General features: G+C 45.9%; 1 protein-coding gene across 1 annotated transcript; it reads right to left on the bottom strand.

The window, feature by feature from the left end:
* Positions 1 to 6,284: 6,284 nt before the first annotated feature.
* On the bottom strand, positions 6,285 to 7,211 carry LOC137163282 (olfactory receptor 10D3-like). The gene has a single exon (XM_067563459.1). The coding sequence runs from the start codon at positions 7,041 to 7,043 to the stop codon at positions 6,285 to 6,287; it is 759 nt and encodes a 252-aa protein (XP_067419560.1). The 5' UTR covers positions 7,044 to 7,211.
* Positions 7,212 to 14,772: the final 7,561 nt, after the last annotated feature.

The following is a 14,772-nucleotide window of genomic DNA, read 5'->3' as shown; positions in this document are numbered from 1 at the left end:
CTCATATTATCTTCCTCGGGTGCCTTTCTTTCATTTATCTTAATTTTTTCTTATTTATGGATCAAAACCCACTTCCTAAGAGTTGATGACAATTCACAAAAATATTATTATTTTTGTTTTGGTAGAAGGTCATTAGAGGGTAATGGGCACTGCACCCACACTGGTGAGAGACAGACCCTGCCCCAGAGAGCTTACAGGAGAAATGGGTGGGAGAAAACAATGATTTGTATCACAGTGCATCAGGTAGGGACTGAGCTCCAAAGCGATTGTCATTTGTCTAGCTTCTAATATCACACTTCCAGTTTAGGTTGGAAATGTCAAAGAGGCCTGATGTTAACTAGTTTTCTAATTGCTGCAGACATTTAACTTCCTTGCGCATTTGGAAATCACAGCCTCAAAGACCAACTCTTTTTCCTTTCATATTCTTGTTGTTTTGTTAAATTTCACTTTTTATTTGCCAGTCTCATAAATGGGTCCAGTCCTTTCCACACACTGGTTTCCAGCTTTATTTTTAATTTGCACACCAAGAAGAAGCACAGGTAACTTAGAGAGAGACAAGCTCCAGTAAAACTGCTGAGGGTGGGAAACAAGAAAAAATATGCATTTGAGTCCCAGGTTTAAGTGACATAGACTTTGCATGTTACTCAAAACTCAAGTGCAACAGATGCAGAAGACACAATACATACGTAGCAAATGCCCAAAATACAGTGCATGTGATGAGTGTAGAGTTCTCACATCCATTAAACCTCCTATTAGCTTTTTTTCTTCCTTTTTCTTTATCTTTTTATCTCTGTCTGAGCAGAGGGTAAAATTTACAAAATCACCCAAGTGACTTAGGAGAGTAAGTCTCATTATCAAAAGCCATTAAGGAGCCCAGTTCTCACTAACATTCAGTGGGACATAGGCTCCCAACGGCCAGATTTTCAACGGTGCAGATAGGCACATAGTGAGATTTTCAAATGGATCCTGGTGTTTAGGCCTAGGTTTTTGTTACAATTCAGGGCAACTGCACCTGCATTTTCCCCTTATGGTCCAGCAAGGGCCAATGCTTCCAGCTCCCTAGCTGTTGCCTTTCTTGGATGGAAACCCACATCTCTCTCCTTGCTGACTGGGGTATTTTCAGTTCCCTTGTTACAGGAAAAGATTCGCTTGCCCTGACTTCCGGATCTATCACTGGGGACTGACTGAATAACCACGCCGGTGTTCAATCCGATCAGATAACAATTTACTGAAGGGACAACCCATGGACTAAATTTTTATTGAAAACCCTGGCGTTAAGAATGAACTGTGGGGATAAACCCCGGGCCCAATACCAATAACACAACCCCTTGGATCCCTCAGTCTCTGGTCCATATTCACGTTATTGCTTCGCTCCACCCAAGGAATGCTGCTCCCGACCTGGTCAGACGTCTGCTTCTCGGCCTGGTCTGGGGAAGGGCGTGCAAGTAAACAGAACACCCTCGCCGCTCTGCCACTAAGATAGGCAGCCCCTGCCTGTGGCCCTCGCAGCCTTAAATCACTTTGGTTCAGGTCCCTCAGAGCCAATCCGCAGCCAGGATTTTTCCCGCCTTGCTGCGTGGTGCACCTGGCACTCACATTATGCACACGGCCCCAGTGCTTTGCACATGGCACTCAAATGGCCGGGCTTTTTACCCCGTCTCTAGGTAGACTATTAGGCCTTGGCATCCTGCCAAGCATCACCATCCTGCCAACTCAAGATGGATTTCAGAATTTCAAAATGGAGTCCATTGGATCAGATGGAGGGGAGGATACCAAAATCACACTGATAAACATTTCCCCAACACCCTTCACTGTCTTTTCACCTCAAAAGATTCTCTGCATAAGCAGCCCTGCCTTGCTTCTCCCCTCAGAAGTGGTGCCCTGTGTAATTACCTCAGGTACAACTTACCATGCAGTTCTGTCTAAGCAAGCCTGGTTTATTCTTAAGGTAAAAACAGCACAGAGAAAACCTATTAAAAGCAATAAGAGAACCTACATGCAGGCTAATAAGCTTAGCAGAGATCACCCCAGCTCCACTATGGGTGCGATCAGGTGATCAGTCCCTCAAACACCACAACGGGGTCTCTTCTCTTCTCAATAACACACACTGTAGCCCATAGGACTAGCCTGCTTGCTTGCATTATATAGATATATATCTTTTCTTATGGATTTAAGTATGATTGTTCGATTATAATAAAGTTAATAATTTATATATTTTGCTGTAGTGCAAGGTACCTTACAGGCCACATCCTGTATGACAGCTACGCAGTTAGCATATATATATTCGGGACCTTTGGCCTCGATAAGTGTTGATGTATAAAAGGATAAGACGTATATAGTCATAACCTTTACCCTAGATAAGTCAGGAGGCATCAAAACAGGGGGACAGGTCACAGGTTACGCCCCAAGAAAATTTTACAGGCTCACCACAGAACCCACAAAGGGCCAGAAATAACAAAGGTGAGATAAATAGACTATCTGGAACCATCTGGAAAGGATGTGTCATTAATACGCACGAACCTATCAGCCTATAGAATATATGTACCCCAATAGTTTGGGGGTGGTAAATTCAAGTTTGGACTTAGAAGGAGGACCCATATTCTTGGGGTATAAGAAGGGGCAGTTCGTGCTATTTGGGGTGATCGATCATCAGCTACTCCTGCTTGAAGTTCCTTTAGTTAGTGTTAAGATTTTTCTTCTTCATTTATACTTAGTATTATTTGTAGTGTTAGTCTTAGTCTTATAGTTCTTAGCTCTCGATCATTGCCTACTCCACCCCTCTACTCAAGAGTTGAGGAACCAGACATCTCTCTCAACCAGGTCATCAGGGCAGGGTGTGAGTTTATTAATCCAAAGCATATAGTAGAAATATATACACCATATGAGTCTCTAAAATTAAGATTGTATTATCCATTATCCCTTTGATTGTTCATTTTCTCCATATCAGTCATTTGTCTATCATTTTATGTTATCTTAATAAAAGCTTATAAAATTATACAGATTTGGTTATCACTGAGAACCTTCCTGTTTTGCACTCCGGGGTCCCTATAAAACTCTTCAGGAGCCTGGTTCAGGGACAAGAACCACATTATCTTCTGATCAGATCAGTTGGCAAGCCTATAACCCTATTAAATAACTAATAAACCCAAAATCAGGCTACACACACACAGCTACATTTTTAATACAATGCACCTCCAAGGTATTAAAGTTCATGCAGTAAGATTTATCCACAATATTGCAGGAAATTGCTCTCTGTCCCCCCTTTCAAAAATCTGGCCCCAGACATCTCACTCTGCTTGATTTCAATGGGGTCTAGGTGCCTACGTGCTTCTGAAAATCCTGCTCGGTGTCTAAGTATCCTCGGCCTAACGTCTAGATTTACAAAGAGGTTTATATGCCTGGTGGAATTTACTAAGGCTTTTAAATAGGTCAGGTGCTCGACTCCTATTGAAAGTAAATGGGAGGCTGGTGGCTGACTCACTCAAGGTGCTCTTGAAAACCCTCTTAGGTCATTAAATGCCTTTGAAATCTGGTCCTCAGGAGCCTCAATCCCAGGGCCTTTCAGTGAGATTTAGGCCTGATCCTCACTTACCTCAAAATTCAGCGACAGTCAACGGGAGTTACGCAAGCTACGCAGAGTAGGTTGTGTAATCCCCGACAACTTTTTAACTTCTGTTGTGCACGACATCTTCACTGCACTGCAGCACTTAAAGGGGTCATGTTAACAAGTCGACCTCTGATTTTACTTTAATTTTTTTTCCATTTATAGGCCAAAACCCATTTCATAAGAGTTGATGACAATTCACAAAAATATGTAAATATTTTTTGTAGAAGGCCATTAGAGTGTAATGGGCACGGCACCCACACTGGTGAGAGACAGAACCTGCTCCACAGAACTTATAGGAGAAATGGGTGGGAGAAAAGAATGATTTGGAAATCACAGCCTCAAAGTCCAACTCTTTTTCCTTTCATATTCTTGTTGTTTTGTTAAATTTCATTTTTTGTTTGCCAGTCTAATAAATGGGTCCAGTCCTCTCCACACACTGGCTTCCAGATTTATTTTTAATTTGCACACATAGAAAAAGCTAAGGCAACTTAGAGACAAGTTCCAATAAAACAGCTGAGGGTGGGAAAAAGGAAAAAATCCTCACTTTAGTCCCAGGTTTAGGCTTCATACACACTGCATGTTACTGAAAATTCAAGTGCAACGGATGCACAAGACACAATACATACATAGCACAAGCCGAAAACACAGTGCAGGTGACGAGTGTAAAGTTCTCACATCCATTAAACCTTCTATTAGCTTTTTTTTCTTCCTTTTTATTTACCTTTCTCTCTGTCTGAGCAGAGGGTAAAATTTACAAAACCACCTAAGTGACTTAGGAGAGTAAGTCCCATTTTCAAAAGCCATTAAGGAGCCCAGTTCTCACTGACATTCAGTGGGGCATAGGCTCCCAACTCTCAGGGTTTCAAAGGTGCAGATAGGCACATAGTGGGATTTTCAAATGGATCTTGGTGTTTAGGCACAGATTTTTGTTACAATTCAGGGCAACTGCACCTGCATTTTCCCTTAATGGTCCAACAAGGGCCAACGCTCTCAGCTCCCAGTTCCCTGGCCTTTGCCTTTCTTGGATGGAAACCCACATCTCTCTCCTTGCTGACTGGGGTCTTTCCAGGTTGAACAGTTCCCTTCACTGTGTGTTTCCCTCAAAAGATTCTCTGCCTGAGCAGCCCTGCTTCGCTTCTCCCCTCAGAAGTGGTGCCCTGTGTAATTACCTCAGGTACAACTTACCACCCAGTTCTGTCTAAGCAAGCCTGGTTCATTCTTAAGGTTAAAAACATCATAGAGAAAACCTATTAAAACAATAAAAGAACCTACATGCAGACTAATAAGCTTAGCAGAGATCACCCCAGCGCCACTATGGGCTCGGTTAGGTGATGAGACCCCCAAACCCCACAATGGGGTCTCTTCTCTTCACAATAACACACACACAGCTGCATTTTTAACACAATGGGCTTCCAAGGTATTAACGTGCATGCAGTAAGATTTATCCACAATATTGCAGGAAATTGCTCTCTGTCCCCCTTTTAACAATCTGGCCCCAGACATCTCACTCCGGTTGATTTCAATGGGGGTGAAGTGCCTGTGTGCTTCTGAAAATCCTGCTAGGTGTCTAAATATCCTCAGCCTAATGTTTAGATTTACAAAGGGGTTTATGTGCCTAGTGGAATTTACTAAGGCTTTTAAATAGATCAGGTGCTCAACCCTCTTTGAAAGTAAATGGGAGGCTAGTGGCTGACTCACTTATGGTGCTCTTGAAAACCCTCTTAGGTGATAAAATGTCTTTGAAATCTGGTCCTCAGGAGCCTCAATCCCACGGCCTTTCAGTGAGATTTAGGTCTGGTCTACACTTACCTTAAAATTCCGCAGCAGTCAACGGGAGTTAAGCAAGCTCCGCAGAGTAGATTGTGTAACTCCCGTCAACTTCTTAACTTCCGTTGTGCGCGGCTTCTTCACTCTGCCGCACCACAAGTCGACTTCCGCATCGATTGAGGGGGTCCTCACTGACAGTTCAATCGACCTGGATAGATCAATCTGATAGTGGAATTTGCCGCCATCAGTGAAGACATACCCTTAGACTCCTAAATGCCTCCATCACTTCTGATGTGGTTGGGGTTGGTCCTGCCTTGAGCAGAGGGCTGGGCTAGATGACTTCTTGGGGTCCCTTCCAACCAAATTCTTCTATGATTCTATGGAAATTGGATTTACCTTCCTAAATCACTTACGTGGTTATGAAATTTTTTACAACAAATCCATTGATCTTCAGGACATGCTGAAAACCCAAATGTTCTCCCAGGATCGTTAGGCAGCTCTCTAGCACAGGTTCCTGCTGACATGTGATTTCTGTCAGATGATGAATAGAATTATTTGATTCCCTTTCTTGAGTTTGCAGAAGATGCTGCCCTGGCTTCTGCAGATTTGTGCAATAAGGCAAAGCAAAGTCAGCTACCAGATTTGGATCTCCAATTCCTATTAATTTTAATGCAGACCCAGTGTGCCTATCCCTTAGGCACCTTTCAACAGGTCAGCCTTAAAGCATGTCTAAGACAGCTAGATGCTTTTAGGAGCATTTCTATGATTTGTAGAGCTCCAGATAGATAGGTGAGGCTGTCTGGGGAAGAAGAGAGACAGACTCTCACACCAGCCACATAAGAGCCATGCGGATGAATTTGTAGACATATTTCAATGTACACCCACATGCTACTTCTGCAGATGCAGCACATCAAAGTGCAGTCATCTGACCCCCTCTCAGTTTCCTCAGAGCCCCTTGCACCTCCTTGTTCCTCAGCGTGTAGATGACTGGGTTCAGCATGGGCGTGGCCACATTGGTAGAGATCTGAATAGCGGTCACCAGCGCTTTGCTCAGCTGTGGCTGCGTGTAGATGATGGCGCAGGGCCCAAAGAACAGTGTCACCACCGTCAGATGTGAGGAGCAAGTGGAGGCTGCTTTGCGTCGCCCTTTGGCTGAGTTAATCTTCAGGATGGAGTAGATGATGCGGACGTAGGATACAAGGATGAGGAAGAAGCAGGTCATGGTCACTACCCCAGTGTTGGTAAAGGTCACGGTCTCGATGATGCGCGTGTCTGCGCAGGCCAGCTTTACCACAGGGAAGATGTCACAGAAGTAATAGTCAATCACATTGGGCCCGCAGTAGGGCAGTGTGAAGGTCAGGCTGGTGAGAATGGTGGCATGAAAGGAGCTGGTTATCCAGGTGCCGGCAGCCAGGATGGCGCACACCCTCCAGTTCATGATGATCAGGTAGCGCAGCGGGTGGCAGATGGCCACATACCTGTCAAAGGCCATGACGGTGTAGAGCAGGCACTCGGTGCTGCCTAGGAAGTGGTAGAAGAAGATCTGGGACATGCACCCGCCCAGCGAGATGACCTTGCTCTGACCCCAGAGGTTGGCGAGCAGCTTGGGGGTGCTGATGGAGGCTAATCCAAGGTCCAGCACAGAGAGATTGCAGAGGAAGAAGTACATGGGGGTGTGCAGGCGGGAGTCACCAAGGAAGGCTGCTAAGATGAGCAGGTTGCCCAGCAGGGTGCAGAGATAGAAAGCTAAGAAGACGATGAAGAGGATGGTCTGAAGGCCGTCAGTGTTGGGGATTCCTGATAGGATGAAATGAGTCACCACAGTGCGGTTGACCAACCCCACATGGGAATCATTCCTGGGGTAGGGGAGAGAAATAATGCCCATGAGTTACAGAAACAAAAGGATATATCATCCTATCGCTGCAATGCTCACCCTTCCTTCCACTGCCGCCTCTTTACTGCATGTCACCCCACTACTCACTTTCACTCATAGTAGTTCATATTTACATCATTCTCATGCCTATCGGGATCAGGTCCTCACTCTGCAGTGTAGAACTCAGAAGGAGAAAATGTCATCCAAAGACAAACAGACAAAGGGGATGTCCTGTTCTATTCTACTCGATTCCAGTTTCATCTCTTCTCTCCTCTCCTGTTATAATTTCTTCAACTCTATTCTATAAGGCTCTCCACAGCATCTTAAAGCCTTCCATTGGTGGATGAGGTGATGTGACCAATGTTTGTCATATATGGTTTGTTCTTTCTCTCATCCTCTCTGCAGAGGGATTATTGTATGTGCAGTGGAGTACTTTGTTTTAGCAGGGATTCATTTTTATCTATGTAGGTGCTGCTCTGTGTTTGTGTTAAAGTGAAGAGTGAGGGTGCAACATACAAACAAATAAATCTGGTGAAGAATTTTCCCAGCTTTGTTAATGATATGAATTTTTATGGGGGTTAGAGAAAAAGGGAAAAGGAAGGAAGAGGAATAGTGACAGCTTGTCATCTACTCCGCCATGATCAGCAGGCTGTGTTCTGTGAATATCACAACACGGGATTTTTAAGGTCAGATTTGAAGGACAAAAATGAAGTGTCTATTTGCATTTTGTCAGGGAGTTTTTCCGATCCATGAGAGGTGCTGTTGGAAGGGAGAAGCTGCCGTGTTGGGTTTATCTCCTGCTGGCTACACTACAGAGCTTACAGCAGCATCGCTGTAGCACTGCTAGTACAGACAGGCTAAGCCGATGGGACAGAGCTCTACCGTCAACTTAAATACTCCAGCCCCCACGAGCAGCAGTGGCTATGTCAGTGGGAGAAGCTCTCCCGTTGACACAGAGTTCTCCACACCAGCGCTTAGGTCAGTGTAACTTACGCTGGCTTATTCAACCCCCTGAACAATGTAACTTATACCGTCCTTAGCTGTGGTGTGTACATAGCCACACAGAGATAAATAGAGAGAGAGAGATAAATGATACACAGCCACTACAGAGAGACAGACAGACAGGTACCACAGAGAAAAGCACGGAAAGATGGATGGACAGATTTTTCTGTGAGATCATCCTTGAGTGAGGCAGAGACTGACAGATTTCAAGACAGGAAGAGACTGAGGCACAGAGAAAATCTTTACCAGACCAGATGTCTTACACTGGCTGCATTGGGAGAGGACGATACAGCTGAATGGAATTTTCCTCTTCCCCCTGACCGTGACCCCTGTGTAGAAGTGTCCAGATTTCTCATCCAAAACAGCACATCACACAGGAGAGGTGCCGGGTCTGCGCTCTTGTTATGCAGCCTGCAGACCTAATCGTCTCCGAAGGTAGCCAAGGATGTCCACAGCCTATCGCCACACGCTGCTGCAGAGCCCCAGAGCTTTTTCACAGCTTCCCACAGCCTTTAGTCTGTCCATGGTCTTTAAATCACCCAAGGTCCCTTTGGGACCCGGTCTCTCAATCCCCTCCAGGCTCCTGGTCTGAGACCTCAGCAGAGTCACCAATTAACTGAGATTTTGCATCATTTTAGAGAACACTCACAGACCCCGAGGACCAGCTGCTCAGCTGGCATAAATAAAGGTAGCAGTATTAACCTGAAAGGGCCGGATCCTCATTTCCACCAGACTGCAGATTCTCCTCTCACTCGCCATGATCTGAATCCTGAGTAACTCCATTGGGTTCAATGGGGCTGATTCCCCTCTGTCACTCACCCTGGTGGTGTAAATCAGGACTAACTCCTTTGGAATCAAAGGAACTATGTAGATTTCCACCAGCTGAAAATCTAACCCAAAAATCGTAAGGAGACATGGGATGTTATTTATCAACTAGTCTCTCTCACTGAATAGCACTAGCCAGTGAATTCAACCCTGGAGTGTGAAATAGGAGGTAACTGGGCCCGGTGTTCACCTAGCGCTCTGTGTCACCAGCAAAGCTTTCTCCTTGGTTAGTATAAGCTGCCGCTTCTGTGCCCCCTTCTGTCTCTTTGTGCACCTGGATGTATTCATGCAGTTGTGTGATTATCTGTGAGGGTGAAAGTCAGTGATGTGCAGATGGATAGCATATGTCCCGTGCACCACTTGGCATCACTTTTTGCAATGCAATAAAGACTGGCAGTATTGTGGTCCCTAGCAACTCCAGGAAGATCATGTCCCTAGTGTTCTGGGTGCTGCTCAGACACAGCGTGAGACAGTCCCTGCCTTTGAGAGTTCACAAACATAGGAAGGGTTACTGGCCCCATTTTACAAGGGGGAACTGAGGCAGAGAGAATTTGAGGGTGAGATTTTCGAAGGAGCCAGGCACCCAAAACTCATTCTAGTGCAGTGGGCTTTGGGCTCCTAACTCCTACTGGCTTTCTTGAAAATCTCCGACTGATTGAATTGTCTGAGGTCACAAAATGAGTGTGTGGAAGAGCCGGGAATCTGACCCAGTGGTATAGGATTCCAGTCTGAGCATTACCCCCAACACCATCCCTTCTCTTTCCACTGGGATGAACATCACTCTGCATCTTGGGCATGTTCTCTTACCCAGCTCTTTGCACAACCAGTGTTCATGGGGAAAGGATGTTTAGAGAATTAAGGTTGATTTAACTTAACAAAGATGCTCCTTCACTAGCCAGGTAAGGCTCGTCTTGCACCTCTGCTGTGCCTCGATGCTAAAGGCTTAGCAGTGGTTAGCTACATCGCTGGCATGCCCTGTAACCTAAACCAGGCCATAGACCCCACACTCAGAGGGTGTGACAGAGCCAGGGAAGCAGGGGTGTGTTAGGGGTTTGTCAGCACTGAGCTCATGGATCCGTTTGCTGCTGCCACAACAGAACAGTGTCAGTTAGGCCCTTTGCAATTCTTTTCATCGCTGTCATTTCTTGCTGTTCCTGTGGTGGGCATCTTATTTGGGAACCGGACTGAAGTGGCAGAAGGTGGAAGTTATAATTAGTCTCTGTAGACAGATTATCCCAGCTCAGTCATAACATACCATTCTGTGGAATGGCCTTTGGGGTTAATTAAAATGCAGGTGTTCTAATGAATGCCCAGGGGGGCCCTTATCACTGTGCTGGGTAACAGCTCCCAGGTTACTCTTGGCTGGCACCAGCTGAGTTCCATATGTTATTGCCAGAAACAGCAGGGCCGGAGCTGCATTTTACTCTTTTTACTTGTATTCTCACTGTTCCTATCAGAGGTGGCTGGGACCTGCTTATGGTGGGCAGAGGGCACGGTTCAAAGACACGCACACGCTCTGCTCTCGGCTGCCCCTCCCTGCAGCTGCCACAGCAAAGTGTTCGCTTCTCCGTCTCCCCGGGGTCACAGCTTGCAGCCTGCTCCAGGAGCCACTGGACAGGGAGGGGGCCTGGCCAGCAAACACTGGCAGAAATCTGCACGCACGTGACACCTCCTGCACCCCACCCTGGGTCGCCTCTGATTCTTATCATTGGTATTTTGATAGGACCTACAGACTGGAACTCAGATGTGGGCCCCTTTCTGCTGGGTGTTGAGCGAACACATAGTAAGAGGCTATCACTGTCTGAAATGGATACACATTTAATGGATGAGAGAAACAAAGGATTTAATGATGCTTGTTTAACAGATGTGGAAACTGAGGCACAAAGCAATTCAGTGAGTTACTCAAGGTCAAATAGGGAATCTTCCACAGAACCTGTACTTCAACCCAGATCTCCTATGTCCCACTCCTTTGTCCTAGCCACAAGATAATGCTTTGCAAATAATTCCCATGGACTCTTTAAATGTAGGTGTGTTGAGTTGATACAGTTCTCAGTTACTAAACGGTATAGCCACCTGCTCTCCCTCCTTCTCCCTCTGCAGCCATCCAGTGCCCAGGGCCTGCAGGTCAATGCAGCTTTCCCATTGTCCATCAGAAGTTACAGCTGCTTTTAGAGTCAATGTGCACAGCTGTGCATCTCTCTTCCATTCCAAGTTCTCTTTGCTCAGTCGCCCTCTTCTGGGTTTGTGGCTCTTTGGAAATTGGTTTCCTGGACAATGGCAAAGAAACAACAGAGAAAATTCAGCTTGAGTCTTGGCCGTGCAAAGGGGAGCTGCAGTGCAGGGGGTTGTGTAGGCAACTCAGGAGGGGCGCTCCTCCCTCAGTCAGGGCTGTTTTCAATGCTGGAATGCTGTGACAGTGTGGACTGTCCTGCAGGGAAAAGGACACTTGATTACCACCTGTAAGTATCTACATGGGGAACAAATACTTAATAATGGGCTGGCTCTTCAGCCTACCAGAGAATGGTCTAACATGATCCAATAGCTGGAAGTTGAAGGGTAGACAAACTCAGACTGGATATACTGCATACATTTTCTATAAAGGGAGTCATTTGATCCTTGGTAAATTGTTCAAATGGTTTAATGGAGTATCCATCGAGGACAATTTTAATATCAAGATTGATGTTTTTCTAAAAGACATGTTCTAGGGGACGCTGTTGGAAGACCGGATACTGGGCTAGATGGACCGTTAGTCTGAACCAGATGATCACAGCCCTATAATCTATTAATCTAACTCTAACCCTGGAGTAACTCCACTGGCCCCCTTTCTATTTCTAACCTAACCCTGGCATAAATCTGTTAACTTCCTGACCACCTCTATCGGAAGACATTCCATTTCAGCTAGCAATTTTTGCAGGACTGGGATTAGCTCCCTTTCATTTTCCTGAATGCTGCCTTGATTTCCTTATTCCTCAGCGTGTAGATGACTGGATTGAGCATCGGGGTGACCACATTACAAAAGATCTGAGTGGGGGTAGCCAGCACATTGCTCAGGGACAGCTGGGTGTAGAGGAGGGCACAGGGTGCGAAGAAGAAGCATACCACTATCAGGTACGATGCACAAGTGGAAACCGTTTTCCGACTGTGCTCAGCACTGAGCATTCTCACCACGGAGGCAGCAATCCTGACGTAGGACATGAGGATGAGGAGGAAGCAGGTCATGGGCACTATGTCAATACTGGTGAATCTCACGGTCTTGATGACATATGTGTCTGCGAAGGCCAGCTTCACACTGGGAAGATATCACAGAAGAAATAGTACACCACATTGAGCCCGCAGTAGGGTAGAGTGAAGGTCAGGCTGGTGAGAATGGTGGCATGAGAGGAGCTGGTGATCCAGGTGCTGGCAGCCAGGGTGGCGCACACCCTCCAGTTCATGATGATCAGGTAGCGCAGCGGGTGGCAGATGGCCACATATCTGTCAAAGGCATGATGGTGTAGATCAGGCATTCCATGCTGCCTAGGAAGTGGAAGACGACTTGGGACATGCACCCTCCCATCGAGATGGTTCTACTCTTGGCCCAGAGACAGACCAGCAATTTAGGGGGTGCTGATGGAGGCGAATCTAAGGTCCACCACGGAGAGATTGCAGAGGAAGAAGTTCATGGGAGTGTGCAGGCGGGAGTCAGCGAGGATGGCTGATAAAATGAGCAAGTTCCCAGCAGGGTGCAGAGGTGGAAAGCTAAGAAGCTGATGAAAAATATGGTCTCCTGTCCTTTGGTGTTGGGGATCCCTAAGAGAATGAATTCTGACACCACAGTGCGATTCTCCATTTCCATGCGAGACGGGGTCATTTCTGGAGGTATAGAGAGAATGCAGCCAGATTAGCAATCTCAATAAATCATGATATGTTTATTCCTTTGTACCTTACAAGTTTTACTCCCAAAGGGTAAACCTTTCTAACCCACATATGTTTGGTGGAAGTGAGTGGAGAATCAGGACTCATATTTGGTCGATTCTACTCAATTCTATTTTCCTTTCTTCTTTTCTGTTCAACTATCTTCTATTCTATTCAGTTCTTATAGCTCATCCATCATCACGGTATCAGAGAGCCAAAGAAAAATTAATAAAAGGAAAGCAAATCATCATGAATTGGAACATGAATTTAGCTGACTCCTAAGTACCTCTCCAGAGAGAGTGCAAGACCGAAAGAAACCTCCAAAATACTTCAGTATGATGATGCAAAATTCTCCTCTTTGTGTGGAGAGAGAGAGAGAGAGAATTTCATAGAATTTAAGGCCCGAAAGGTCTATTAGATAATTTAGTCTGTCTCCTGTACATCACAGGCCATTAAATATACCCCAAACCGAGGACAACAATTTCACTTAAACCAAAGCACTTCTTCAGATGTCCGAAGACTAACCAGTTGTGACTCAGGCAGAGAATAGGAGAGGCCCAGGCATCACCCATGCCTGACACAGTGAGATATACTTGGCTGATCCCAGCAGGTGACACAACCCCCCCATGCTGCAGAAGAAGGTGGGAAAAAAAACCCAGGGTCCCTGCAAATCTAACCTGGTGGAAAAAATCTTACTGACTCCCAAATCTGGTGATCAGTTTGACCGGGAGCATGTGAGCAAGTACCAACCAGTCAAGCATCTAAGACTGAGAATGTTCTGTACCAGCTCAGAGCTCCAGTCAACCCAATCTGCTACATAGATTTGGAGAGACAGAGAGAGAGAGAATGGGAGATAGAAATGGAGAAAGAGAGCATCAAAGAGAGAAACCGAAGGGAAGGAAATAGACTAGAAGGCTACTCCAGTACCTTACACTCGGTGCCTTAGCCAAGAATTACACAGTCACCGTGGAAGTCTTTAGCTCTTTCTCCCCAGTTTGCTCCACCCAGTTTGCAGACATTGAAGCAGATCCTACATACCCAAAGAGGCTGAGATCTGCTCATTATTCTGACTTGGAGGAGATGCTCCCTCTTAATGACAGTGCAACCGTTGCACACAAGACCTGCATAGCATTGACACAGCCACTGCAGTGATTCCAGAATCATCCATGATCTCCAGCTGCAGGAACATTTATGTTGCTCTCCAGCCTGGCCTTTGAGAGTTTAGCCCTTGGGCAAATCCCCTCTCCCAGTCTGAGACCTGAGAGAAGGGAGCAATTAACCAGCACTTTGCATCCGCTGTTTTCCAGTTAGAAGATGGGGATAATGGGCCACCTGCATTAGAGGAAGGTGTGAGGTGTCGTGGAAAAGATCACACAGCTTCTCTTTTTGGGTCAACTCGAGTAGAGCTTTATTCTGACAGACACACACAGAGCTATGGCCATAGGGGAGCCCTGGACAGCACAGGGTTTCTGTGCTGCTGTCAGGAGTCTCCGTACAGGTTTGAAAGCTGATGGCTTATATAGGATAGCTCTTCACATACTAATCTCATAGTGGAGTTTTCCATTGCAAAACAAGTCTAACAGCTACCCCCTTATCTCTTACAAGAATAGTTAGGAGCGATTATGAGAGCAGATAGTTTAGAAAGTAGCTTAAAGCGCAATCAACTGTCTTCAGTGGGTTCTTCCATCCATAGTCATGCTAACTTACATTTCCATCACTCATTTCAGTGCAAAGCCTACCAGGCCTTGCTTTTGTGCTTCCACGTTCCCCCCTTTGGTGCTTTGTAGCACCACATCTATAGACT

This window comes from Emydura macquarii, unplaced genomic scaffold, assembly GCF_026122565.2.
Source record: "Emydura macquarii macquarii isolate MOO-44397 ecotype Brisbane River unplaced genomic scaffold, CSIRO-AGI_Emac_v2 contig_2497, whole genome shotgun sequence".
NCBI lineage: Eukaryota > Metazoa > Chordata > Testudines > Chelidae > Emydura > Emydura macquarii.
This window is presented reverse-complemented; position numbering and strand designations above follow the sequence as displayed.

What these genes read in the sequence shown, in the direction of transcription:
- LOC137163282 (XM_067563459.1), bottom strand. Translation starts at nt 7,043, where the DNA reads ATGTACTTCTTCCTCTGCAATCTCTCTGTGCTGGACCTTGGATTAGCC.